This window comes from Cervus elaphus, chromosome 2 (genome assembly GCF_910594005.1).
Source record: "Cervus elaphus chromosome 2, mCerEla1.1, whole genome shotgun sequence".
Lineage (NCBI taxonomy): Eukaryota > Metazoa > Chordata > Mammalia > Artiodactyla > Cervidae > Cervus > Cervus elaphus.
In genome coordinates, this window is record NC_057816.1 from 5,664,189 (window position 1) to 5,691,061 (window position 26,873).

Consider the following 26,873-nt stretch of genomic DNA (forward strand, 5'->3'; position numbering starts at 1 on the left):
GGGCCAGATCAGACCTTGAATGATTTCCGACAGTTTGGAAACTGTCTGGATGTGCATTCCAGTTGGACCGTGGAGGCTAGATATGAATTCAAATGGACAGAATTCAGTCTCCAGCCTGGAGAAGGGTTATCTGGTTGGTGTTGGCCCTTGCTGTAATTCCACCTTCAGGAAACCCTCAGGTTTGGGTCCTGGTGTGGGTGCCCCTGGCATGCCCCTTGCCAGTGGTGAACCGAGAGGCCTGGCAGTGTAGCAGTTTATCCTTCCCTGGTGGCTCAGATGGTAAAGAATCTGCCTGCAAAGCAGGAGACCCAGGTTCAATCCTCTGGGTTGGAAATATCCCCTGGAGAAGGAAATGGCAACCCACTCCAGTATTCTTGCCTGGAGAATCCCATGGACAGAGGAGCCTGGCCAGCTACTGAGCAACTAGCACTTTGACTTTTTAGATGCTACAGCTAGCCCTTAACTACCTCTCCTTCCCCCTTCCATGTCCCCTGTCTACCCAGGCTTGAGAAGTGTTGTCCAAGTGGCAAGAACCTGGCCCAAACTCTGCTCATGTCACTAGTCCATAAGCCTTTATTTGGAGAGGGATGCTTGTGGAGCTGTCCACAGCTCCTGTGCTGCTCAGAGAAAGAGTTCTTGGAGTAGCCTCCCCTGAATGAGGACAGGAGTGTAGTCTTCTCTGCCAATGCAAGTTAGGTGTGCCTGAGGCCAAAGCACCAGAGCTTGGCGGATAAGGTGCACGCTGCATGGGAGGGGTGTTCGCCTGTCTCAGGACCACATATGAATGAGGGTAAGGAGGTGGGCGGGGCCAAGAAGCTGAGTGGGCGGGTACAGCTTAATAAAAGCGGAAATCTGGATAGTGCATCTTGTCCTCCTCCCTTCAGTCACAGTGGCAAGACACTGAAGCAGTGGCTTTTCCTCTCTGAGCCTGTTTCCTTATCTGTAAAAGGGCAATAGTGTCTGCCTGGAGGGGAGATGGTTACTGCTGAGCCCAGGTCACCTGCTTCTACTGCTCAGGCCGAATAAGGCAGACGGGGCACTGCCAAAAGTTGTCAGCAGGCTCTAGAACTATCTAGAATTTGTTAAATGAGGGGGTGAGAGTAGGAGGATGAGGGGTTTAGTCTCAGGTTTTCTCGGGATTTGTTCAAGGCAAGGGGCCAGCTGGGCTCTCTCCTGTAGGCAGCAGGAAGAGAAACAGATCTGGAGAGGTGGGAAGGATGAGCTGAGTTTGGGCCTACTCCCACCAACCTGGGGGCAGGGTGTGTGTCTCTGTGTGTGCGGGTGCTGCTTCTCCATGGCTAGCGTCCTGGGCAGCCGTGGGGCTGGACAGAGGCGTTCGAGACAGCAAGAAGGCCCCGCGGCGGCTCACCAGATCTTTTCTTTTGTGGCCCTCACGTCCAGGAGGCCTTGGTGTCAAAAGAGCCCTGGGCTCTGGAAAGACCTGGGGCCTTGGAGTGGACCAGCCCAGGGCGGGGCGGGGCCGAGGGAAGAGAAGCAGGGAGAGCTCCAGGGAGCAGGGGGTACCACAGCGCCCCCCTCCAGCACTTTGCCTCTGCCCTCTGGCCCCAGCGCTATTTGAAGTGGGACAAGAAGTAGGCAACGGGGTAGTGGGGCCCATCGATGCCCAGGCCCTGGCAGAGGCCCAGCAGGCGGTGACGGGCCTCGGCCGGGCTGGACCCAGCACAGGCCACACTGCAGTAAGGCTCCTCGTATTCGCCAGGCACCAGGGCCTCCTCCAGCAGATTGAGGCGCAGCAGGCCCTGGTCGTGAAGAGCCTGCAGGGTCTCGGGGCTGGCGGTGGAACTCAGTGCCTGCAGGTGCTGGGACACCAGGCACATGACACCCACCAGGTGGCCCCGGGCGCGGGGGTGGGCGGGCAGGGCAGGTCGCAGGCCACAGGCCACCATAGCCGCAGCCAGCAGCAGGTCCACACCGTAAAGCTCCAGGATCCAGTCTCGCAGGTAGAAGCCGCCCATGCGGGGGTTGATCTCAATGAGCCGCGGCCCAGCCCCGGTCAGCTTGAGCTCCACGTTGAAGACCCCGTCCAGCAGCCCGCAACCCAGGCAACAGCGGAAGGCGGCCTGCACCAGCTGTGCCTCCTGCTCCGGGGCCAGCCCAGTGGGCATGCAGGCTGCGGTCTCAGTGAAGCCAGGCAGCCGCGTGGGGCCGTTGTCAGAGACGAAGGCAGCCAGCAGCCGCCCGCCGAACAACACCAGATCCACATCATGTTCCGTGCCCTCGATGAACTCCATCAGCAGCATGGCATTGCCCCAGCCCAACCCAATGCCCGGGTGGTCAGCCTCGCCCTGCAGGTCTCGGGCGATCCGGGAAAAGTGCTCGCGGCACTGCAAGGCATCCTTCACCAGCCGCACACCCACCGCGCCAGCCCCGAACTCCAGCTTCATGACGCCTGGCAGGGGCACCTGGCGGACAGCCCTGTCCACATCGGCCTCACTCTCCAGTGGACAGCAGGGCACAGCATAGAGGGAGGGCGCGGGCCAGGGTGGGCCACGGCGGCACAACAGGTGCAGCTGGGTGCGGCTCTTCTGCTTGGCCAGGCGCATGGCGGCCGGCGGGTTGCAGGGCAGGCCCAGCTCCTGGCAGAGCAAGGCTGTGAGCACCAGGCAGTCATCCCAGTAGGAAAAGCAGCCATCGAGCTGCAGGCCGCGTGCCCGCACCAGCTCCGCCAGCACCCGGGCGTTCTCTTCATCCCGCTGGTGCTCCGTGACATTGAAGTGGATGAAGGTCTGCACCAGCTGGGACGCAAAGTGGTTGGGGTCCGACTCCACCAGGTGTATCTGCAGAAACCACAGAACAGTGACATGCCGAGATCAGCTCGTGTGGGGCATTGGGCAGTGGGATGGGGCCTGGAATATGGTCCTAGCCCTCGGGGGAGAAGGGTTCACCAGCACTGGGCGCTCAAAGCGTGTTTGATGAAGACTGAGTGAAAAGTACAGAGGTGAGACACCTAATCCAGCCTAGAGGGGACGGAAGGCAACGTAGAGGAGGCAGTGCTTAAACTGGGAGCTCAGTAAGATTTGCTGTGTGCTTAGTCGCTCAGTCGTGTCTGACTCTGTGCGACCCCATGAACTGTAGCCTGCCAGGCTCCTCTGTCCATGGAATTCTCCAGGCAAGAATATTGGAGTGGGTTGCCATACCCTTCTCCAGGGGATCTTCTCAACCCAGGGATCGAATCCAGGCCTCCAGCATTGCAGATGGATTTTTCCTTCTGAGCCACCAGGGGATAAGATTTAGCCCGAGGAAAGACAATTGCAGGAGGGAGGGAGGTGGGGGGAGTGATCTAGGTGAGAGACAGTGTCAAACAGGGTTGGTCAACTCCCACTGGCAGGCACAGTCTGGCCTGGGTTTGTAGGGAAACCAACAGGATTAGGGCTTGGGACTGGTGGCCCAGTGGCCCGAGGGGGTGCTTTTTATTCCCAGAGGGAACAAAATTCAGCGAGGGGCCGAAAAAAAAGTTGAGACTTCTAACCTGGGCGGGGCAACAGGCCCCGCCCCTGTGCGATGCTCTGTGCTAAGTGGGTTCAGTCGTGTCCGACTCTCCGCGACCCTATGGACCGTAGCCTGCCAGGCACCCTGTCCATGGGGGCTGTCCAGGCAAGAACACTGGAGTGAACCACTCCAGTGCCCTCCTCCAGGGGATTTTCCCGACCCAGGGATCGGAACCCTGGTCTCTTAACATCTCTTACAGGCGAGTTCTTTAAGCACTAGCTCCACCTGGGAAGCCCCAAGCTGGACCGCCCCGCATAGGCCCCGCCCCGAGGCCGACACCTCCCGGGACCCCGCCCGGGCCCCGCCTCCGTCACGCCTACCAGGGCTCAAAGCCCCGCCCACCTTGAGCCCGTAGTCGCGCGCCGCCTCCCACACGAACTTCTTGCTGAAGCCGCCCGCGCCGAGCAGCAGCAGCTGCTTTCCCTCCATGAGGCAGCGCGCCGAACGCCGCAGCATCGTCTCCACCAGCGGCGCGGCCGCCGCCTCCTCGGCCGCCAGGCCCAGGTGCTGCGCTGCCCATAGCCCCTCTAGCGCGCCACATGCTTCCAGACACAGTCCTCCGTTCACCTCCAGGGCCACGGGGGTCAGCGCACGACCGGCCACCGTCAAGGCGAAGTCCACCCCTGGGCCGGGCAGGGGGGCGCGCGGGCTCAGTGCAGGCCGCCTTCGGGCCTCCGGGGGGATCCGCCCCCCACCTCCGCCGGTCCTCATCCCCGGAGGCCCCGCACTCACCGAGGAAGTCAACGCGGACCTGGCGTCCTCCGCGCTGCTCAGCGCTCAGGCCGGCCTCCAGGGTCAGCACGGCGGCTAGCGCCGCCTCGGCCGCCGCCTTGACGCGCTGCCGCACGATTGCCACCTGAGACGCCTCCGCCAGGCCGCACTGGGCCAGCGCCGCCTCCAGCGTCCGGGGCAAGGAGCTCTGATGTCGCAGAGGCCGGTCCCCACGGCCCACGCTGCATACCACCTGCGCAGGGAGGCAACTCAGGGCGCTGGTCCCTCCTGGGACCATTCCCGGCCCCCAGCACACCTCCCCCGTGCCACGATCCCGGCCACACTCCTCCCTAGACATTCAACAAGCCCTGTCCTCCAGGGTGACTTAGACTGCACAAACCACCCTCCCCGTCACTGCTCATCTGGTCCACCTGGGGGATTCTCTCCAGGCGTCCAGGCCCAGCTGGGGGTCTCTATTCCCTAAGGGTGCCAAGTATGCTTGATCCTAGGTCCTCAGCTCCGGTGCTGGTGAGGGGGGCTATGCCAGCCTGGTGGGCCCAACCCTAAAGCTCCCTGAGGGCAAGGCTGAGTCTCTCCTTCTCAGTTTGGCCCAGAGCTGTGTACCTAGGAGGATCCCTAAGCCTCCCTGAACTCCCCAGCTTGGAGACCCCTCCTAAGGGGTATCAGGGACCCTGGGTCAGTTTCTTCTGTGGGCAAGAGCTCCAGGGGAAGAGGATTCAGCCCTGGGCCCTGGTAGCCAGCATGGCATACCAGGTAAGGCTCCTGATGTGCCTAATGGGGGGAAGAGGAAAGAACGGCGTCAGACCAGGAGGCCTTCTAGAGGCAACCAAAGTCCCCACCCCCGAGATTTTGTCCTCCCTGCCCAGGGGTCCCCCAGAAGCTCAGTGAAAGTAAACTGGGGTGCGGCAGCAGGACCGTGACCTGAATCCGAGCCAGGCTCACCTTGCTCAGCAGGGGCTTGTCACCCTGTGTCCGACACACCACCGCACAGATCCTCAGGGCCAGCTCAGGGCCGGGGGGAGGGCTGCCTGGGGAGAGGCGGTGAGGCCTGAGCACAGAGCAGCCAGGAGGCCGAGCCAAGCGCCACCCTGGGCTGGCCCAGGCGGCCCTCACCTGGGAAGGGGAGCCGGGCAGGTGGGCAGACAGCCTCCACCAGGACACTTTCCTCCTCTTCCAGTTTTTCCAGCAACGCCAGCACTGTGTCCACCACTGGGCCCTGCTCAGCTCGTGGATACAGACGCAAGGCCTGCCTCCCTCTCCAGCGCCAGCCACTGAGCTTCACGGCCACCTGCAACAGGGAGGGGAAGGCGGTGCCCTCACCACCCAGGCCTCTGCAGGGTGGGACACTCATACCATAGGAGCCAGTCAGGACACGGAGGTAAGAAAGCAGGTGGTTATCACAGAGATGGGGCAGTGGCGAGGGCTCAAAGCTGGGGACGGCGTCCTGGCACGACCTGTAACCATCCGGGGGTCCCCTCCCATTGGCATCTGGACAGGCTCAGGGGCAGCAGCCGGTTACCTGCAGGGCATCACCCAGGGCCTCGGAGTGCAGAAAGGCCCCCACTTCCTCCTTCACCAGTGTCTCCTGGCCCTCTTTGCCATTCAGCTCCACCAGCCGTAGTCCCGGGCTGGCATCCCCTCCCCGCAGCAGTGCTGGTGGCTTGTAGGTGAAAGCCAGGGTAGCTGGCACGGCCACGTTGCCCTGCTGAGCCAGCAGCCGCCTCGTCAGCAGCCGGTCCTCTAGCAGCCGGGCCAGCTCGGCTGAGGCTCCGGTGGGGCAGGTCAGGTCGCGGGCGAGCTCAGCCGCCTCTCGACCCCAGCCAGGCCCCAGCCCCAGGCCGGCCAGGAAGTAGGTGGCCCGACGAGGGGGGACAAAGTCATCCAGGAATGTCAGGCCCCCCGGGTGGAAGCTCACGGCCTTGGAGACCAGCAGGGCTGCCTCACCCGGCTGCCCTGGGGCTGGCACCTTTGTCAGCCAAGCGGGGGACAGGCAAAGGAGCATGTTTCCTGTGGGCAGAGAGAGGAGGGTTGCTGGCCAGGGAAGGCTTGATGCCCCCATGCCCTCCACCTCCTGCCTGGGCCCCTGGGTCGTAGGGGGCAGCTGCTCCCAGAACCACCACCCCCCCCCACCCCGCCTCCGGAGCAGGGCAGCTGGTCCAGTGGAATGCAGGCTGTTGCCAGGGTCGGCGGGTATTTTGGGATGTGGCCGGGCCAGGGCAGGGCTGCCCTTTCCGTAGGAGGGGGTGGGGGAACTTGGGCATACACTCACCCGGGCTCTGGACCCCAGCCTCCAGCAGCACGGACAGGAAGGTGCTGGGGGACCCCAGAATGCACAAGGTCACCTCCGCCCCAGGGCAGCCTTGAGAGAGAAGAAAATGATGCCAAGCTCACCAGGGGCTCCCCTTGCTGTCTTTCTGCCCGCCTTTCCCTGCCCCCGTGGCCCTGGCCTCACCCTTGGGCCCCCAGGTCCTTCCCAGTTATTGGATGAGAACAGTAAAGGGGACAGAGGAGGCTGGAAAGGGAAGGGGAGGCTGCCTGCCCACCCCTGCTCTGTGATGTTGCCCCCTTCTCTCTGCAGCTGGCCCAGAAGACGCTGGAGGCTGGACACCTGGAGACCTGGGTTCTAGCCTGAGCTCTGCCACTTTCTGTGCGGCCCTTGGTCCGCAGCAGGGTGAGGAGTCGCTGCACCCCAGTTTCCCTGTCTGTTACACTGAGACCAAGCCTGTGATGTTCACCTATTCTAGCTGTAAAGTCTCTGTCCACACAGGCTCTTCTGTGGCTGCCTGATACATAAAACAGATAAAGCAGGGGAGAAGTCTTGGGTCCCAACTGCTAGCTGCCTCCACAGCAACTCCCGAGACACTTCTACAGAAGCGTTGGCTCCACTGGACATGGATTGCAAATCCCATGTCCAAGGGAAGCCTTGATCTCTGACCTGACTTGTGCCAACTGCCCTTTGAAACGCCTGCCTGCCGGAGTTGGACTGACCTCGCCTTCCTGGCTTCAGACCGAGTCCGAGCCTGGGGGGAAGGGGCTGACCTTGACAGAGGTGGAAAGCAGGCTGGGCTGAGGGTGCCCCCCGCCCCCCGGGGGTGCCCCCCACCTCCCTGGAGCCCTCGGGCACCTGTGCGGGGCACCTGGCTGCGGTCCTGGGTCTCCGGGAGGCCCGCTTGCTGCAGACAGCTCTGCAGGACGCTGTAGTAGTACACAGTCCAGGCCTGGGCGTCCGCCCCCTCGGGGGAGCCCTTGCAGTCCAGGCCCACGTCGTGGCGCCAGGAGCCAGGGAAGCAGCCCGGGGGCGGCAGGCCAGAGCCCCCGCCCCACGGGCCCTCCTCTTCCTGCAGGTCCTTGGAGCCCAGGGGGCAGTCCCACTCGGGACCCAGCGGATCCAGGGAGAGCTGAGGGGGGCAGAAGTGGTAGGTCTTGGGCAGGGTGGGCAAGGGCCACATTAAGTTACCCAAGGGTCTAAGCCCCCCCATCCCCTAACCTTGGGCAGACCCGGGCCTGGGAACCAAAGAGGATGGGGTTGGATTGGAGGGTGAAGGCCTGTCAGCAGGAACAATCAGCTGGGAGCACTTTGCAAACCGTACGGGCGGTGCCCCAAGGGGTGGGGGCAGAAAGCAGGACCGCTGCCCTGTCACCCCACACCCAGGTCTGCCCCAGCCTGGTTCACAGGGGCAGAGGTTTTTGCCTGTTTTGTTTATCAAGGTAGCCCTGGCACCTGAAACATCCCTGGCACACTGTCATGCTGCTCAGCATTTGATGACTGAAGAATAAATGAACGAATGAACCAAGCGATCACTCTTGGGCTGTTTTCTTCTCTCTGGCCTCAGTGACCCACAGACCATCATGGAGTTCTGCCGAGACCTAAATATGTAGGTGAACCCGGCCCAGCGTCTTCTCCAAGTAGGCCCGAGGATCTGCTATGCGGCCAGTCTTGGGCCAGGCACCGGTAAGGAAAAAGCTGGTGTCCTTCTTTTCAGATGTTCTGAGTCATGGAAATGTGCTCTTTGCATGAAATCTTATACCCTGCCCCTCTGAGGCTGGCTGAGTCCTGACTCCTGCTCAGAGGCTCAGGGTGAACAGGTGGGGACACAGGTGGGCCTGTCCTCCAGGGGAAAGGCTGGGCCTCCCCGGACAAGTCATGAGGTTTCCTTGGGCCTTGGGGTTGCCTGGTGCCCTCCCTGTCCACCCCCGGGGTCCTGATACGGCTTGGACCCAGAGAATCCCCTCGGTCATCAGGAGACAACCTGTTGCAGGCAGCAGGGAGGGCAGAGGTCTGGGCCTCCAACCTGGACTTGAATCCCAGTTTCCTGGTGCCAAATTTCTGAGCCTTGGTGCCTCCTCTTAGAAGTTGCATTCCCTGAGAGCCCACACTGGGTTCACTGCTATGTCCCCGAACTTAGAATGGGGCCGGGCACACGGCAATAATGAATGTGGCAGAATGAATGAATGCCAAAGGGCATGGAGAGTGCCCGCCTCCCGGGGCTGATGGGGAGAAACAGAGTGCCTGGCACCCCAGCAGCTGCTCGTCCCGTGGCGCATGGTGGGGAGTCGAGGGGTGTGCGCGCAGCTGGTCTCGGGTCTGAGCTGCCTGCACAGGCCGTGCCAGGGCTAGGTTTTAGTGCCCGCTGCTGCCCTCTGTGTCCTCCCACTGGGTAGGGTCTCAGGCTTTGTGGGGAGGGAGGAGAGGAGACTCACCATCGTACAGGTGGAGAGGCTGAGACTGATGGGAGAGGCTGAGGGAGAGAGACAGACGGGGAATCAGGGCAGCCAGGGTCTCCACCCCGCGTCCAGCCCCTAAGACTCTGCGGGTGGAGAGGTGGCAGCCACCGTGCCTCTCCTGCCTGAGCTCCGAGGTGTCCAAGGCTGCCCCACCCCCACTCCAAGGAAACAGAGGGATTTCTGACACCAGGACCCCAAGGGGGCGCACCCAGAGCTCACACATCCCGAGTTGCGCGCGGCAGCGCTGGGGGTCCTGGCACTCAGCCCTTCCAGTGGCGGGACGCACCGGGTCCCCCGTGTGTGCACGCGCTGCCTGGGAAAGGCGGGGTGGCGGGGTGCAGGTAGTGTCGCGGGTCCCCCCGGGGGTCGCAGGCGCTCAAGGTCCTGTCCCCGCGGCCCCTGCCCCCTCAGCCCCCTCCCTGGCTTTCCCCGGGGCGCGGGCAGCAGCCGGGGTACCTGGAGCGCAGTAGCAGCTCTGCGGGGCCGTGCGGACCCGGCGGGACTCGGCGGCGGCGGCGGCAGAGCGCCCGGCCCCGGCGGCGCCGCTTTATATAGAAGCGACCGGGGCATGCCCAGTGCCGGGCGGGGGCGGTGCGGGGCGCAGGGGCCGGGCCCCGCCGGCCTCCGGCCAGAGAACCCGCCCCACCCCTCCCGCCAAAACCTCCGCCAGCCATCCCAACCTGGGGTCACGGGGGCCGGGGTGGGCGCCGCCCGACCTGGTCAGAGGTAGGGCGGCCGGTGGGCCAGGGAAAGACAGGGGGATCGACAGGAGACATTTAGAGCCACAGTAAGTCGAAGAGAGGGCCAGGTTCTAACAGACAGCGAGCATCCCAGAGGGTCACAGACTTAGGGGCTACAGTAAAGACAGAGGAGGAGGGGGATAAATAGAGAGACCCACAGTAGAAGAGCGATGCAGAGAGGATAGAGAGGGAGGGCGGGGAGGGAAGGGCAAGTTGGCAGAGACTGGTACCAGGGCTTGCCCCCCGGGGTGGAGTGCCCAGGAGAGCTGGTGGGGCTCACAGTCTGGTGCCTTGCCCTTGGATGGAGTCCTGAACTCCCCAAGGACCCCCAACCACAGCTGTCTGCCAAGGGCACCCTGCCCCATAGCAGATGGCATGCCCAGAAAAGCTCTCTTGAACAGGAGTCCCTGTACATCCCCAGGGTCCCTCCTTACCTCTCCGGGACCCTCCAGAGTAGTGACCACTGGGTAAGATGGCCCCACGAGGGCAGTCGCAGTTCCCTGGGACACCCTCTGCCCTAGGGGCGGCCAGGAGGGAAGGGGGTGGCCAGGCTGGGAGTTCCTGTGGGTCTGAGCACAGGAAAAGAAAGGGGGTGTCTACACGATCTGCCCTGCCTATCAGCACTCAGGTCCACTGGACACCCACAGTTATACGCACTATCTTCCCAAGGCACACATCCTTACCCCCAGACACACCCACCTAAACAGCCACAGAAGCACACCGCAAGACACCTGGCTCACACTCACATGTTTCCCCCCAGAAAACACAGCCAGAGACTCACACCCTCTCCTTAGGTGTGTCCCCCTAGGTGAGTTCCCCCCCGGATCCAGCTGCGGGACCTCGGCACCTCCCCTTTCATCTGCTCCTCCTATATGTGTGTTTCTGCCTCCCAGGAGTGGGTTAAAATGATCACAGCTCCCTGTGCTGGGCGCCCAGGACAGGGAGGCGATTGTTACAGGTCTTCCCCCACAGGCCCTCTCTCCAGAGATCCCCTGGTGGATCCCTAGAGCCTCCTGGGCTGGAGGGGCAGGGCTGATGACCCCGCAGCACTTGTGGGGGCAAAGATGGCTGCCTTGAGCTCTTTCTACAGCTATAGACAGAGCAGCCTGTGAGGACCACCCCCGTCTACCAAAGCAGGGACTGGGGGGAGAAGTGACTTATCTGGAGCCCCCCACCCAGCTTTCCAGGGCTGCTCTGGGCCCCCCTGCTCCAGATCCACACTCTGCTCTTCCCCGTGGCCGGCCCAGGCTCCTGGAATGAGGCACGGCCACCCTAGAAGATCCATCTTCTCTCTGCGTGGGTACCCTGAGCTCCACGGAGATCCACGGAAGGGATGAGGGGTGAGGGCGTGGACGTCACCAAAGAGCACGAGCGTTGACACTTAGCACGTATTAAAAACCAAAATTCAGCAGCGCACGTTTTAAAGATCTTGTCAGCTTTATCCAATGGGTCATGAATCGGGCAGCATTCCATCCAGCTAGCAGAAAGGAGCTCCAAGGAGTTGTGCAGATAAAGACTTTAATCGGCAGAAGGGAGCAGACACAAAAGTTATACTCAGGCAAAAAAGCGGGTTGGTTATTGCAAGGTCACTTTCTCCTCCTTATTCTTTTGTCCTTGCCGCAGGGCTTGGGATCTTCGTTCCCTGACCAGGGATTGAACCCAGGCGCTCAGCAGTGAACGCACAGAGTCCTAACCACTGGACTGCCAAGGAGTTCCCTGCAAAGTCACTTTATTTTGGGGGGACAGCAGGAGTAGATGACCTCACTAGTGCTGGTCAGGTGATTCCAGATTGATTGCTTTAAAAGATAGAATTCCCAGGAGAGCTGGGACTGTATTGGTGGTGGTGGTTTAGGTGCTAAGTCGTGTTCGACTCTTTTGACCCCACGGACTGTGTAACCCGGCAGGCTTCTCTGTCCACAGGATTTCCCAGGCAAGAATACTGGAGTGGGTTGCCATTTCCTTCTCCAGGGGATCTTCCTGACTCAGGGATCGAGCCCTGGCCTCCCGCATTGCAGATGGGTTCTTTACCAACTGAGCCAGTAATTAAGTTGTCTCAGTTGGGTGATGGAGGGCTTAGCATCAGTGACTCCATCTTGGGCCTGCTGTCTTGTTCTTGTTTTTTAACATTTATTTATTTGCCTGCACCTGGTCTTAGTTGTAGCACGTGGGATCTTTAGTTGCAGCATGTGGGATCTGGTTCCCTGACCAGGGATCAAACCTGGGCCCCCTGCATTGGGATCGTAGAGTCTTAGCCACTGGACCACCAGGGAAGTTCCTGCTGTCTTGTTTTTAACACAAGCAGTGCAGCATCTGTTTTCTCATCCTTAAATGGGGATTATGATGCCTACTTTAGCCCAGGCTTGGCTGGGCACGGGGCGCCTGGCAGAAGGCAATAGTGTTAGCAAATGTTTTTTGACTTGTCCTAGGCACTACAGAGTGTTTTACATGCCGTATCTCACTTAACCCTACCCCATAGCAGTTGTGATTCTCTGCCTTTTATTGATGAGGCAGTCAAGGCTCAGAGAGGCGATGTGATTTGCTGAGGGCCACACAGTTGGTGAGGGGCAGGGCTGGGGTCTTCCCTCTGCCAGAGCATATGCACATAGAGCGGCGTGGTCCTGTGCCCACCCCCAGACTGCCCTGGCTGGGCATCAGCTGTGATGGCATCTGCCTTGTGGACACAGAGAGGAAAATCAGGGTCGAGCTATGGCAGCCTTGGGACTCGGCGGGGGTGGGGGCAAGCAGGCTGGCAGGACAGTCTTGCTCTGTCTACGCCAGGAGAGCCTGGAGGTCACCCGAGGCGGAGCTGAGCCAGGTAGGGGTGGGGTGAGGCGAGGCCATGCCTGAGCTACTGCCCAGCTCCACTAGACAGTAATCCCAGTAAAGATGACCCCAGTGGAGTGCTCTTGGGGCAGGGGTGGGAGCTGCTGTTATCCCACTATTTGTAGGAGGAAATGGAGGCTCAGAGAGAGTGAGACAGCCTTTCCTATGTGTTGAGGCAGTCCGAACGCGGGTTGGAAAAGAATTTCCAGACACAGAGCATTTCAGAAGGGAGTGAGTCTATTAAGAACAAAGGGCAGAGAGAAAGTGGGCACTGTGAGTACAGTGGGCCAACCTCCTGACAGAGCAGAGACAGCCGACAGTTTTTGTGGGTTAATAGCCAATTTTTATAGCCTCAAGACAAAGAAAATTCCTGCTGGAAGGTGGGAGTTATGTGATTGATTGGGGCGTCATAGGGTGTTTACTGGAGTGGGCATCTTTACCAAATTAGGAGTCAGGAAGCTTCTTAGTGATGATCAGGGGCGCTTTGGGCAATGATTACAAAGGGGCTCTGTCAGCTTTGGAGGTGACCTTTGTTCTGGGCTCCGCTTCTGTGGCTTTGCTGCAAGGCCACCTGCGGCCTGGGGACAGGACTCCACCCTGAGCAGGACTTTACAGGAAGTCCAAGCTTGACCTCTGGACAGTGTGGGGATGGGGGGACATTTGGGGTGGATGGCAGTCAAGATAAGACCATGCCCCCCAACCACGAGGGGTCCGTCTGCCCTTCCGCTTCTTTGCTTTCCCCCACACTCCTGTCCCTGTCCCCTGGGCTGACCCAGGCAGAGGCCAGCCCAGCTTTGGTTCCCACAGGCTGAGTACTCTCAGGCGCGTGCCCCGCCTCCTCCAAGCCCCCTTCCAGGCAGAGGTGTAGGGAGCTGGGGCTGCTAGTCCCCTGAGTGTGGTTGTGCAGGTTGCTTACTATATAAAGTTGCCCTGTTGAGCCGTCACTTCCCTGCGGTCCTGCAGGGCTGCATGTACCTGGAGGGGGGACATCTTTTGCTAACTAGCCCCCAGGTGCCGTAGGGGTAGCGCAGCCCTGTGGGAACGGTGTGTATAAAAGTGTTCACACTAGGAGGGAGTGGTCCTCTTCTGGCCTGACCCCTGGGCCCAGGCTTCCCAGGTTGATAACAGGACCTGCGGAAGGACGGCCCAGAAAATGCTTCTCTGAGTAGATAAGGCCATGACTCAGCCCCTGCTCGAGGGGCCCTGCTGGAGACTGCCTGCCCCAGGGTCCAGATCCGTGGGGAACGCCTTGTGGCCTCCCCTCCAGCCTCAGGATGGGTTCTTAGCCCAGGACCAAGGCTGCTCTTCCTGCTCCCCTAACCTCTCGGCAGAAGAGCTGAGTGGCGGGAGGCAGGGAGTTCAGGGTGGACCCCATAAACTCCCTGCAGGCCCCCACCTGCCTGCTTCCCTGCCTGAGAGTCCATCAGACTCTGGCTCTAAGCCTAAATAAGGCATGGTCTAGCTGGCCCTGCGTCTCTCTGTGATCCTAGGCTGGACACTCAACATGGCTGGGTCCCCCTTTCTCTACAGAGGCTCGGTGCCACCCGCAGAGACAGGGTGTGTGGGTGAGTGGGGGTCTGAGAGAGTGGTCTGTGAACTGCAGGGGAGGGCGTTATTATTCAGCTCCAAGTACCCTGGTGGGGGTGCTTCCCAGGTGACACCAGTGGTAAAGAACCCACCTGCCAATGCAGGAGACGTAAAAGATGCGGGTTCAATCCCCGGGTCAGGAAGACCCCCTGGAGGAGGGCACGGCAACCCACTCCAGTATTGCTGCCTGGAGAATCCCATGGATGGAGGAGCCTGGTGGGCCACAGTCCATGAAGTCAGAAAGGGTCCAAAGAGTCGGACACAACTTTGTCCACAGTTCATGAAATCATGAAGAGTCACAAAGTCATAAAGAGTCCAAAGAGTCAGACAAGACCAAAGTGACTGAGCACCTTGGTAGGAGCTTGGGAGGGAAGGGGGGGCTCAGAAAATTTTCTTTAACTCACAGGGGCCCAGATGCTGCCCCACACTCAGAACCAGGGCTGGAGTGAAACTGGGGGAGTGGGTGGGAACAGGAGAGAGACAGAGCACCCCCTGGAGGACGGACAGGGGTGGGTGTCAGGTTCATGGTGGCTGACGTGGGGGGAGGGGTGAGCCTTGGGTCTGCCATAGGCAGCAAAAAAAAGAAAGTTAGTCGCTCAGTCGTGTCTGACTCTTTGTGACCCCATGGACTGTAACCCACCAGGCTCCTCTGTCCATGGAATTTTCCAGGCAAGAATACTGGAGCGGGTTGCCATAGGCAGCAAAGCTCAGGCCCAACTGCCTCTTCTCCTGGCAAACTCAGTTTCCACCCAGGCAAACTTCAACTCTGTGTCTGGACCTCCATGTGAGTCCCTCCTCCAGACCAAAGGCTCCTTGAAAGTGGGATGGTCTGCCCCTGGACCCGGGACCTGGCCAGTCACATAGTAAGCACCCTAAGAGTATATACACAGAGACTTCCCTGATGGCCCAGCAGCTAAGACCCTGCGCTCCCAAAGCCGAGGGCCCAGGTTTGATCCCCAGTCAGGAAACTAGATCCCACATGCTGCAACTAGAGATCCCTTGTACTGCAACTAAAACCTGATGCAGACAAATAAATAAAAATTAAAAGAAGGAAAGTATATATAGACCCTCACGCTGGGAAAAAAACTGAAGGCAGGAAGAGAAGGGAACAACAGAGTATGAGACGGTTGGATGGCATCACCGACTCGATGGACATGAGTTTGAGCAAGCTCCGGGAGATGTGAAGGCCAGGGAAGCCTGACGTACTGCAGTCCGTGGGGTTGGGTTGCAGGGTCCAACACGACTTAGCAACTAAACAACAATAGCAACACAGAGTGAGCGTCTTCCTGCGGCCGTGGACTCGTCAGCAGCCCATTTGGAATCAGGGGTCTGAGGGTGCCAACGTGTTCCAGCACAGCCATTGAGAAGGGTGCACTGACCACTCCACCATTTAAGCAAGACTGCAGTCACTTTCTCCGGGTACTCCCGAGTCTGACCATGCCCCCACCCTCCACCCTCCGCCCTCGGGGGAGGGCACCCAAGGAGGCAGGGCACCGAGACCGGCCCTGCAGGGACACGAGCCTGCCTCGGAACCAGCCCCGTTGTCCTGGCGATGGCTCCTGTCCCAGGCACCTCGGGCACCCACGGGGGCAATTAGCGAGTGTGGGAGGGGGTTTCCATGGTGGCAGTCCCCAGGGGGTGCGGCTGGGGTTTCGGGAGGGGGCAAGGGCCGGCGGGGCCTTTCTCCTTTGTCTGGGCACACTAGGCCTTTGTTCTCAGCCAGCTCTCTCTGAGGACGGGACCAGGACCCAGGGTGGGGGGCGGTGCAGACTCGGGTTAGAGTGCTCCCACCGCTGGGGGGGCTCCTGAAATCAGCAAGGGGAGGGAGCAGAAGAGGAGACAGAGTCCCACATGTGGGCCCAGCGTCCGCTGGGGGAGCCCAGGCACAGGAGCCTCACCTGGCCCCAAGAGGCTGGGCGCTTGCTGTGGGTTCCTGTAGCTGGTAAACACCTCAGGCAGCCAACGGGTAGCCTCCCTGTGCCCTGGGGAGCCGGGCGGGACTAGGAGGGGCGGGGCCGTGAGGGGAGCCAAGGTGGAGGGGAGGGGGCGGCTGGTGGAGGTTTGGGGGGGCAGAGGGCATTGATCTGACCACATGCAGGCTTCTGTTCAGACTTTATTCCAGACCCCTCAGGAGCCTTTTGGGGTCCCCGTGGCCCAGCCCATGCCCTTTCTCGCGCACACCTCCAGTGCGAGCCTGATGCGTGCAAGGGCCCAAGCACCGGGGCAGCCCTGTGGGTGGAGGGTGGCCTGGGTTCTCCAAACCCCACTCTGCAGCCTTCCATCCTCCTCAGGCCTGAGGCAGTCCATGGGAAAGGAGCGAGGCACCCAACCCCAGCTGTTAAGTGCGGTGCCCACGTCGAGGCCAGCATCCACTGTTCAGGCAGTTGGGATCAGGGGGACCCTGAGTCCGTGGTACCCTCAAAAGCGGGACCTACCCTCAGAATCGGGTGTCCAGGAAGGAGGTGGAGCTTCGATGGGACCTGGCGGGGCTCTCGATAGGGGGGCCCCTGGACCGGGTCAGCAGCCCATGGAAAGTCTTGCCTCGGGTCTGGGGCTTGCGCCGGGGTGGCTGGGGCTCCTCTGGGGGCTGTATCACGATGCGGGGCACCTCGGGCCGGGGGGCCCCCTGGGTTCCTGCCAGCTGCTGGGTCTCAAAGATGGCCGGGGCCCCGGGCAGGCGGGCCTGCGGCCTCGGGGGTGGCTCGGATGCTGATGCTGGCAGCTGGGCCAGCTGGGCCTTGATCTCCCGCTGCAGCTCCAGTTCGGACAGGGCCACGCCGTGCACCTGCGGGGAGTGGTTGATACTGAGCCTGGGGGAGGGCAGGAAACGATGAGATCCCCGCAGGGCGGGCAGTACACAGCCCCAGGAAGTGGCTGAGGGCTGAGGGGCTGACAGACAGACAAAGAGACAGACTAAGGGAGCCACAAAAAGCCACTTGAGGCCTGGGGTTTCCACATTCTCTGCTGCTCAGAGAACAAGTAGGGAGCCCTGTGCTTACTGTGACTGCTCCCTCCGGGCCTCAGTTTCCCCACCTGTGCAGGGGGCTGCCGGGCCACTGCAGGGGGCAGGCAAGGGGCACCCACCTGGGGCATGAAGACCTCTTCTTGCAGCTGGGCAGGCGGGATGGATCGAAGGGCGCCGAGCGTCTCCAGGAGCCCCGGGCAGGCCAGGCGCTGTTCAGTGGTGCCCAGCGCTAGGCGCACCAGGGTCAGCCCCACGCGGAACAGCACCTTCACACCTGCAGGCCGGTGGGGCTCTCTCAGTGCGGGGCCAGCTCTCAGTCCGAGCCCAAACCCGTCCTTGGCCAGACTCCTTCCACCCTCCTGCAGCTCTGCTGCCTGGACTGAGAGCCGCTCGGCCACGTGGGGGCACCGGCCAGCGGGTCCCAGCAGCCACTGAAGCTTGTGGGCAGCGCGGCCTGCCAGGAGCCAAGGGCTACTGACAGCCTCACACCGGGCCTTCTCATTCTGGGCCTTGGCTCCTCGCCCCATCCAGCGAGGGGCTGGGTGGTGACGGGACAGCCTTTCCAGCTCAGATCTGTGAGCTTCTGATTCTAGAAAGATTCAAGCTACAGCGCCTCACACCTAGGCCAAGAGCACAGGGCACATATGCGCGCACACACACAGGCACACACATGCACGTGACTTTGGCCTGCTCCTGGAGCCTCAAAGCCCCTCCCTGGCAGCCTCGGGTCTGCTGAGAAAAGCAGTCAGGGGACCAGCGAGGCCTGGTGACCACCGTGCCGTGTAAACGGACAACAGGACTACTAACGTCGTCACCGTCATCAAACATCAAACACCGTCATCAAACGCGGGGGCCCCGCCCGCCCCACCCTCGAGGTCCAAGTCTGCAGGGGAGGACAAGCGGACGGGGACTTGGACATCCGGGGTTAGAACGCTAAGCCAGTCTGAAGCCAAATGGGCATACAGCAGGTGCTCAGTCGATGCACTGATGGATTTCTACCATGCAACCACCGGACAAACTGTATAGAGCTGAATGCAAGTGTGCTGCTGATGGGGTACCAGGGCAGGGCTCCAAAGACCCAGGGTCCAGCTCAGCTTCGCTCTGACTGCCCCCCGCTCTTGGCCTGGCACCTCTCCCCACGCCCGCACCCCTCAAGTCATCTGTGGCCAGGACCCTGCGGACAGGGTCCTGCCTGCCTCTCCTTCTCCACCCGGCTCCGCGTGGCTGCCTCTTCCAGGGGGCGGCCGCCAGCATATTTAAACAGCCCTCTCCTGCCGCTCCCCTACACTCTGGCACGTCCTTTGTTTTATTTTCTTCGCGGAACTTATGACAATCTATAAATATCTTGTTAATTTGGTACCGCTGCCTCCCATCCCCACCCCCACCAGAATGTAGGTCTCACTCACTCAAGTGGCCCTGGCTCCCAGAGCCGCGCCTGGCCTCCGAGGGCTCGCACTGAGGGCCCGGGGGCTCCACCTGCCATGCCCCCACCGTGCCCAGTCCCCGAGCTGTGCCACTGCTGTGGTGTCGCCGGCTCCTGTCCCATCAACCTCGGGGAAGCCTCCCTGAATCTAGCCGTCCCTGTGGTGGTCTCACTGCTGGCGGCGGGGGCTGCCGTTCCTCCCATTGGTGATGCGTGGCCAAGGGCGGGTTACCCTCGGCACACCCCAGCACCCAGGCCCGGGATCAGGGTCAGCGGTAGCGGTGGGGCAGAGCGGAGCTGGCACCTTCACCCTCTGCGCCCACCAGGCACCCCCTCCTGCCCCCGCCCACCTGGCCGGCCCCCGACTCACCCTCGCTAAGAAAAGCGTCCCAGACACGCAGCACCGTGGGGAAGGGCAGGGAGCGGGCGAAGAGACACAGGAACCACTCGGGCAGGTAGAGCAGGGGCCCGACGCCCACCTTCTGCAGGTGTTTGTGCACACGAGGGAGCAGCCGTCGCAGCAGGGCCATGAACACCTCGGCGTCCAGCCGCACAGCCTCCTGCGGCCACGTCCGTCAGCACCATGACCCCAGGCCCCACCCAGTCGCCAGGCTCCCACCCCCCAGCCAGCCCTCCCCCTGTGCCCTCGGGCTCCATCCCAGCCTCTCACCATGTGGGGCCCGTAGTAGCCGGGGAGGTAAACCTCGCAGATCTGTACCAGGCACCAGAAGGCCTCCTGGGGGCGGGCACAGGCCTTGAGTGCCCACCGCAGAAGGGACCGCAGGGGGAGAGGGGCACAGGGGAGGGCCTGGACACCATCTGGGGTGACTCTGGAGCCAGGAGCCTGGTCTCAGTGCTGGGGGTGGGGTTGTGGGGGGTGGGTCTTACCACAAAGCTCCCCGTTGCCTAGAAAGAGGCCTACCAAGGGGTGTAGGGGTCGGAAGTCACAGGGCTCAGAGGGCTGAATTTGAGGGTCGCAGGGTGGAGGCTCACTGGTCAAGGGTAGCGGAGGTCCCAAAGTTCAAATCTTAGGTTCTTGGGGTCATTGGGGTCAGGGATCATGGTCACAGGGTTCAGAATCAGGGGTCATAAGGTCAAGGTGATAACATCCAGACTTTTAGATCATTGGGCCAAAGGTCAGGGGTCAGGGTTCGATGTTCCTGGAATCAAGGTCATTGGGCTTGGCAGTCACTGAGGTTGGCAATCACGAGGCCCTGGCTCACTAGGACAGGTTTGCGTGGGACTTGAGGATCCTAGGTCCCGGAGGCCAGAGTTCTGGGGGACGGGGGGAAGGGTGGTCACAGTCCAGGGCACAGGTTGCCTTGGCCCCTGGGTCACTAGAGTTGGGGGTCCAGGGTCTCGGGTAACTGAAGTCATAGAGTTCCTGGGGGTGGGCGTCCGGGTCTGGGGTCCCTGCCACAGGGCTGAGGGCACTCACCTCCGGGGGCAGGTGCATGAGCAGCACAGCGGCCACAGGGCCCTGGGCCTGGCAGTAGCCCTGCTCCGGCCGGTACAGGGTGTAGGCCTTCAGTACCTGCAGGAGCCCCTGCTGCCTGTGCCAGAAGACCCCATCAGGGGCCAGTCCTCCCGGCATCCCTCCCATACCCTCTGGCGGCCCTTGCCCAGGCCTCGGCCCCTCAGGGGCCTTGCTGGGTCCTCTGAGATGCCAGGGTCAGGGACTCGGCCAAAGCGCCTGGGGGTCGGGGGCTGGGGGTCCCTGGGCATCTCCGGCCTCGTACCCATGACCCTGGGGTGACACAAACATCTCATGCAGCGGGAACTGACGGTGCAGGTCCCTGCCGATGGTTTCCATCCACTGCGGGTCTCCTGGGGCCTCAGCCAGGTTCTGCAGGTGGGCAAGAAGGTGGAGGTGAAGGCCCAGAGGGGTGAAGGGCTTGGGGAGGGGGCTGGGACCCCTGCCAGTCCCCTCACCTGGTAAGTGCCAGGGTTGTTCTTCTGACACACGTGAGCCCCGCACAGAAGGGGCCAACACCGGGCCCGCAGGGCTGAGGGGATGCCTTTCCGGCACTGCATCTTTACCTGCAGGTGAGGCCAGGGCACCCCGTTAGGCCAGCCACGCCAGATTCCCCTGCTCCTCTCAGCAGGCCTCAGGCACAATCTACTATCGGGCAAGAGTCTCCGCGAGGAGCAAGGAGCGAAGGCAGGAGGTGCTGGGACACAGGAGGCTGAATTTTGCCAGGCAAAGGGGGACAAGTCAAGGAGGCCCGCGTGGGACCGCTCTCCCCTCACCTTCTTGTACCGCCGAGACATGGTTTTCTCCCAGTGTGAAGTCATCTCCACCCACTTCATCTCCCGCTGGCGGATGAGGTCTGCAGGAGGGTGACCCGGCCTGGGGATACACGGCACCAGATGTCCAGACACGGGACAGCCACATCCACCACCTTTCCTGCTACCTGGGTGAGCCCAACTCTTGGCCCTTGAGATCTCTGGGAATCTCTGGGGTGGGGAGTGACCTGTCACCCAGGAGTTGCCAGTGGTTGTCATGGGGACAGGAAAGGATGTGGCTCCGATGTGGGCGGCAGCAGGAGACACTGAAGAGGGTGTGTAGGTGTGTGTTGGGGGAGGGGCTGGTTGACTGTCCCCCAGGATGGGGACACAGACAACTCATCGGGGAAGTTGAGTAGACAGAGCCCAAGAGCTAGAAACCAGGAGTCTTCTCTGAGCCTGATTCTGTCTCTGATGGCGGTGTGACCTCCCTATCTTATCTCCGAACTTGTCTTCCTATCAGCACCTGGGGAAGGGGGAGGACTGGTAGGGGAAGAAGTGTGGGCTCTATGACCTTGGGATTCCTGGGCCGGATTGAAAGGAGAAGCGGATTCAGCCCCTCTGGGAACCCTCAGAGACTGGGAGGAAGAGACACACAGGGACCCACCCCCCACAGCCCTGCTAACCTTAAGATTCCATCTAGAACCCGAAAACAGGTGATACTAGCTGAGTCCCCAGACCCTTCGAGGACCCTTGAGGTTGGGCCTCACTCTAGAATTCAGCTCTCAGCCTCCACCATCAGGCCCAGCACCCTGTAATCCCCTCATCCCTTCCCCACTTACCCTGGCTCTGCTGCGCTGCCCCCAATGAAGCCGTAGCGGTCAGCCTGGCGATATGGGCCAGGCCCGCTCAGCTCTGAGTCGGACCCCAAAGAGCTGGAGTCATCCTGCAGCTCGCCGGGCTGCGCCAGGTCCTCGCCCAGGGCCTGGGCCATGGCGCCACCAACCCCTGGTGCTGCAGGCTGCAAGATGTGGGGACAGCCAGCGTGAGCGGGGGCTCCTGGCCAGCCTGGGGCCGGGGAGCCTCTTCAGCCAGGCCTCAGCCCCAGGACCTGCTCACTTGGTCTAAGAGGAGAGGCTGCAGGGTATCGCACCACACCCGTTCGGTCCCCTCTCCTCTTGCGGGGTTGGGGTGGGGCACAGGCCCAGATGGTGCAGAAAGACCAGGCCCCACTGCTGGAGACCCAGGCCCAGCCCCTGTCCTCAGCAGCCCAGCTTACCTCCCTGCTGCACCTCACCTCCTCCTCTCACTTCCTCCTCAGCCACAGCTTCAGCAACCCGCTGGGGGCCCCTCCCAAGTGCGTGGGGGGGGGTACCCCTTCCTCTCCAGGGCTCTTCCGGCCTGCCCCAGTGGCCCTGGGCCATGGGCTCCTCCCACCACCCCGGTGGGTTGGGTGGGTGCAGGCCTGGGTTCTTGTGCTGGGTGTGATGCAGCCAGGGCCTGCCAGAGATAGAGAGGCCACGCTGCCTCCAGATGTGAGGTCACCGGCAAATAAAATACTCAATTCAGGGTTCCAGTGAGCATTACACTTTATTTAACGTTTCCTCTTTTGTTAATGCTTTCGACAAGTCAAACAGTAAGGCATTACTGCGCTACTCAAAACACAAGGATGAGACATGAAAAAAAAATAATAATGATGTAGCATGCACCATAGGCAATGGGGACCAAAATGAGCTCGGAGTTCAGTGACAGGTGTCCGGGTCTGGTCAGCCGTCTGCAGGCCACAGGGACCCTAGAGGTAAGAGTTTCTCCGTCAGTCTGAAGACAACCCTTGCTATCTTTGAGCCTGTTTCCTTTCCTGCACTTCGTGGACTTAATCTGCACTCTCTGGAGAGACCCAATGAGATAACAATGAGGTCACAACACCTTCCAGCCCGGGGCAGAAGTGGGAGGAACTACCGGGCCCTTGAAAGAGAAAAACAACTTCACACTACTTCCGGCCGCACATCCCCGGTGCAAGGGTGGGTAACTCCTCAAGGGCGGAACTAGAGTCGACCTCGCCCCGTGAAGCCCCGCCCCCTTGCAGGCTCCGCCCCGTCCACCAGGTCAACCGAGCCCCGCCCCCTGGCCGAGGCCCCGCCTCCCGGGTCGCCTCGGGCCCGGGGCCTGGCGTCCAGCGGAGGCGCTAGAGCGCAGGGGCGGTGAGCGACCGGGCGGACCGGGGCGGGGCCGGGCGCGGCGGGGCGGGGCGGGCGGCCGAGGAGGCGGGGCGGCGGGCTGGGGCGGGCCCGGGCGGGCGGAAGGAGCACCAGGCCGGAAGGAGGCCGCGGGAGGGCGGGAGGCAGGACTGGGCCCGGAGGTGCTGGGCTAGAGCGGCGGCGCCGCCATGTCCGACAGCGAGAAGCTCAACCTGGACTCTATCATCGGACGCCTGCTGGAAGGTTGGCCGGGGCGGCGAGGGAGGTGGGCGCCCGCCGCGCCCTGGTCCCCTGCCCGGCCCGGAAGTGGCGCGCGGGTGGACCTGCCCCTCCCAGGGCCAGCTTCGACTGGGCGGGGACGGGCCGCGAGGTCCCGTGGCCACATTCGTCGCCCCCCCTTCCACCCCAATCGCGGCGCGCTGGGAGGTCTGGGGTTGCTCCCCTTTCCAGAGCAGGATCGGCGTTGGGGGTGGCGCGTAAGGATTGGCCTGGGCTCTTGGCTGAGGGAGAAACCCGAGAAGCCTAGTCCCCCAGGAAGGGGTCCTGTGCTTGGAGGTTTTGGGTGGCCTCTGCGCACAGCAGTCCCCTCGCGAGCGCCTTGAGGGCAGTTGGGGGTCCCAGGAGGCTCACTCAGCAGCAACAGCTGCTCCTGGGCTAGGCGGGGCCGGGAGGCCCAGGCGCCCCCACTCAGAAGTGCCTGTGGGGTCACCGATGTCATTCACCCTCTTCTCGCCTGAGGAACCTGCGTCCTGACGCCTCTTTCCGCCCCCAGTGCAGGGCTCCAGGCCTGGAAAGAATGTACAGCTGACAGAGAACGAGATCCGTGGTCTGTGCCTCAAATCCCGGGAGATTTTCCTGAGCCAGCCCATTCTTCTGGAGCTGGAGGCACCCCTCAAGATCTGCGGTGAGCCTCCAGCCCAGGTCCCCATGGCCTCCTGAAAGCGGCCTTGCCACCACCCCTCCCAAGTCCCACCTCCCTTGGGCCCAACCCTGACCCTGGGTTCATGTTTAGGCTGCCCCTAGTGCTGACCTGGTTCCCTGGGTCACAGGTGACATTCATGGCCAGTACTATGACCTTCTGCGGCTGTTCGAGTATGGCGGCTTCCCTCCAGAGAGTAACTACCTGTTCCTGGGGGACTACGTGGACAGGGGCAAGCAGTCTTTGGAGACTATCTGCCTGCTGCTGGCCTATAAGATCAAGTACCCAGAGAACTTTTTCCTGCTCCGTGGGAACCACGAGTGTGCCAGCATCAACCGCATCTACGGCTTCTATGACGAGTGTGAGTGGGCAGAGCGTCCGGGGCTGCTCTGGGCCTGAAGGGCCATTCAGTGGCCTCCTTGCCATTCAGTGTGACCCTCGTGCTGACCTGGTGGCTGGGGTGTCAGCGTCTGACAAACACCTGCTAAGCTGAGCGCCGTGAAGGTAGACCAGCCCACGCCGCCCTCCCCTGCCCTCCTAGAGCGGGTCCTGGCACTCGGGAGGGACCTGGCTGGTGGCTGCTGACTGAAGGGCTGCCAGGATTCTAAGGCAGGGCCTCACCTGCTGACACTCCCCTCTAGTGCATCCGGTACTTAAGCACTTAGGATGCCTGTCAGGACTGGACTCCTCTGTTAGCCAGAAGCCAAGATGAACCAGACCCCGTCTCAACCTGGCCCTGCTCTTGTGCAGGGGGTGGGTGCCAACCTTGAGGTCGTGCCAGAAGTGGAACTCTGGGGTTCCTGGGGACTCAGCTGCTTTAGAATTGTCTGGGAGGCAGTGGGTGTTCTGGGAGTATGGGGGTGGGTGTTCGGTTTCCTTTTTTGCCTTTTGTTCTCTCCTCCTAGCTGTGTCTGAACAACACACAATGTGCCCTGGAAGGCCTGGAGACCTGGGCTGAGGGGTGGGGCAGAGAGGCCCTCTGGTGAGCTGTCTCCTTCCCCCTGGGCAGGCAAGAGACGCTACAACATCAAACTGTGGAAGACCTTCACTGATTGCTTCAACTGCCTGCCCATCGCTGCCATCGTGGACGAGAAGATCTTCTGTTGCCACGGAGGTGAGCATGGCTCTGGGCGTGTGGATGCTTGGGAAGGACGAGCCTCCCAGGGCGAGCGCCCCTGGGGACCTTGGGACAGAGGCGTCAGCTCCAGATGTGTTCCCAGAAGCCAGGAACAACTCTCCCTGGAGTCCTGGTACGGGGAGTACTTCTTCCACGAAGTCCCCCCGCGCTGCAGCATTAGGCTGCACCGTCGTGTCATGGCCTCACCTTCTTGCGTGGAGTTTGCTTGTCCCCTTTCTCCAGGGCTTCCCTGGTGGCTCAGATGGTAAAGAATCTGCCTGCAATGCGGGAGACCCAGGTTTGATCCCTGGGTTGGGAAGATCCCCTGAAGAAGGGAATGGCTACCCGCTCCAGCTTTCTTGCCTGGACAGTCCATGGGGTTGCAAAGAGTCGGACACGACTGAGCGGCTAACACTTTGTCCAGGGAGCTGTGTGCTCCTTGAAGGGACAGGGACTTGGAAGAGGCAGAAGGTGATGAGTTCTGCCTGTGTAGGCTCCCAGGAATCCTGGAGAGGTGGGGGGCAGAGGCTGATTGGCAAAGGCTGCCTGGAGGAGGTGACCTGCCCCCTGTGCCCTCCAGGCCTGTCCCCAGACCTACAGTCCATGGAGCAGATCCGGCGTATCATGCGGCCCACAGATGTGCCTGACCAGGGCCTGCTCTGTGACCTGCTGTGGTCTGACCCTGACAAGGATGTGCAGGGCTGGGGCGAGAACGACCGCGGCGTCTCCTTTACCTTTGGAGCCGAGGTGGTGGCCAAGTTCCTGCACAAGCATGACCTGGACCTCATCTGCCGGGCACACCAGGTGGGCTGGCAGCCCCCGTCCGGGTGAGAGCGGGACTGGCAGGCAGCTCCTGCTGAACCAACCGCTTCCACCCTTGTCCAGGTAGTAGAAGACGGCTATGAGTTCTTTGCCAAGCGGCAGCTGGTGACACTCTTCTCAGCCCCCAACTACTGCGGCGAGTTTGACAACGCAGGCGCCATGATGAGCGTGGACGAGACGCTCATGTGCTCCTTCCAGGTGGGGGTCGGGCTGGGGGCGGGTGGGCCCAGGGGCCTATGGCTCGGCCCCTTGAACCTGACCAGTTTGTCTCTTCTAGATCCTCAAGCCCGCCGACAAGAACAAGGGGAAATATGGGCAGTTCAGTGGCCTGAACCCTGGAGGCCGGCCCATCACCCCACCCCGCAACTCCGCCAAAGCCAAGAAATAGCCTCCGTGTGCCCGCCCTCTGCCCCAGATGGTGGATTGTACAGAAATCACGTGGCTGCAGGGGGCTCATGCTGGCCCCCCAGGCCCACCCATCACGGGGAACACAGAGGCTTGGTGTATTTCTCTTTTTTATGAATCAATAGCAGCATCCAGTCCCCCAGGGCTCTTCCCGCTTGTACCTACAGCGGCTGCAGGCAGGATCCTGGGGCTAAGGCTGCAGCTCAGGGCAAAGCAGGGCCAGACTGGGGATCTCCAGCCTTGCTTGGGCTCAGGGCTGGCAGCCAGATCCTGGGGCAACCCATCTGGTCTCTTGAATAAAGGTCAAAGCTGGATTGTTGCCATAGCCTCTGTCTCCCTTGTCCCAAACACTGGGCCTGGCAACCCTTCCGCCCAGAGCCACTTGGGAGGCTTCCTGGGCTTGGGGCCCCAGCCAGGAAAACCCCAGCCACATGCTCAGGTCCACAGGGGCCCTTGGAATTTCCAAGCCAGGGCCAAAGAGTTCGGGGAAAGCAAGCAAAACAGTGTGTGCCAGTCATAGGAGATCCCAGTGGTGTGCTCAGGATTTGAGGGAGGGGCGGGTCATGATTGGCAGAAGGTGGATCAGCAGGGGCAAAAGCCCCACAATGATTTTTTTCTTTCTTAGGGAGGTGGGCTTAGAGAAGGCAGTCCCCCAGTTCTGGCCACAGGGTTGGATTAAGA

At 61.6% G+C, this 26,873-nt stretch overlaps 3 protein-coding genes and 1 long non-coding RNA gene across 9 annotated transcripts; 2 read left to right on the top strand and 2 right to left on the bottom strand.

Annotated features, from left to right (window-relative positions):
• Positions 1-550: 550 nt before the first annotated feature.
• CARNS1 (carnosine synthase 1) lies at positions 551-9,492 on the bottom strand. Of its 2 annotated transcripts, XM_043925118.1 has the most exons (10): positions 9,424-9,487; positions 8,944-8,981; positions 7,367-7,640; positions 6,512-6,601; positions 5,762-6,249; positions 5,356-5,530; positions 5,185-5,270; positions 4,243-4,474; positions 3,853-4,133; positions 551-2,798 (listed from the first exon to the last, which is right to left on the bottom strand). In XM_043925118.1, exons 2-10 carry the CDS (start codon positions 8,944-8,946, stop codon positions 1,572-1,574), a joined length of 2,856 nt encoding a protein of 951 aa, XP_043781053.1. In that variant the 5' UTR covers positions 8,947-8,981; positions 9,424-9,487; the 3' UTR covers positions 551-1,571. The 2 variants fall into 2 exon arrangements, with proteins under 2 accessions (XP_043781053.1, XP_043781063.1); XM_043925128.1 differs by lacking the exon at positions 7,367-7,640 and having other exon boundaries at positions 9,424-9,492.
• LOC122708719 lies at positions 3,901-11,066 on the top strand. Of its 2 annotated transcripts, XR_006345286.1 has the most exons (6): positions 3,901-4,014; positions 5,420-5,620; positions 6,821-6,913; positions 7,587-7,658; positions 8,076-8,194; positions 10,955-11,066. It is a non-coding gene; the product is annotated as an uncharacterized LOC122708719 (long non-coding RNA). The 2 variants fall into 2 exon arrangements; XR_006345293.1 differs by lacking the exons at positions 3,901-4,014; positions 10,955-11,066 and adding an exon at positions 4,486-4,995 and having other exon boundaries at positions 8,076-8,510.
• Positions 11,067-16,214: 5,148 nt separating this feature from the next.
• On the bottom strand, positions 16,215-22,063 carry TBC1D10C (TBC1 domain family member 10C). Of its 4 annotated transcripts, none has more exons than XM_043925159.1 (10): positions 22,011-22,063; positions 21,574-21,752; positions 20,756-20,855; positions 20,438-20,545; positions 20,245-20,351; positions 19,944-20,058; positions 19,176-19,241; positions 18,876-19,065; positions 17,202-17,356; positions 16,215-16,902 (listed from the first exon to the last, which is right to left on the bottom strand). In XM_043925159.1, exons 2-10 carry the CDS (start codon positions 21,723-21,725, stop codon positions 16,555-16,557), a joined length of 1,341 nt encoding a protein of 446 aa, XP_043781094.1. In that variant the 5' UTR covers positions 21,726-21,752; positions 22,011-22,063; the 3' UTR covers positions 16,215-16,554. The 4 variants fall into 4 exon arrangements, with proteins under 4 accessions (XP_043781094.1, XP_043781102.1, XP_043781083.1 ...); XM_043925167.1 differs by having other exon boundaries at positions 22,029-22,048; XM_043925148.1 differs by lacking the exon at positions 22,011-22,063 and having other exon boundaries at positions 21,574-22,002.
• A 248-nt stretch (positions 22,064-22,311) lies between these two features.
• PPP1CA (protein phosphatase 1 catalytic subunit alpha) lies at positions 22,312-26,511 on the top strand. Its single transcript, XM_043925188.1, has 7 exons — positions 22,312-23,172; positions 23,702-23,833; positions 23,979-24,209; positions 24,858-24,962; positions 25,546-25,769; positions 25,851-25,985; positions 26,065-26,511. The coding sequence occupies exons 1-7, from the start codon at positions 23,118-23,120 to the stop codon at positions 26,173-26,175; spliced, it is 993 nt and encodes a 330-aa protein (XP_043781123.1). The 5' UTR covers positions 22,312-23,117; the 3' UTR covers positions 26,176-26,511.
• Positions 26,512-26,873: the final 362 nt, after the last annotated feature.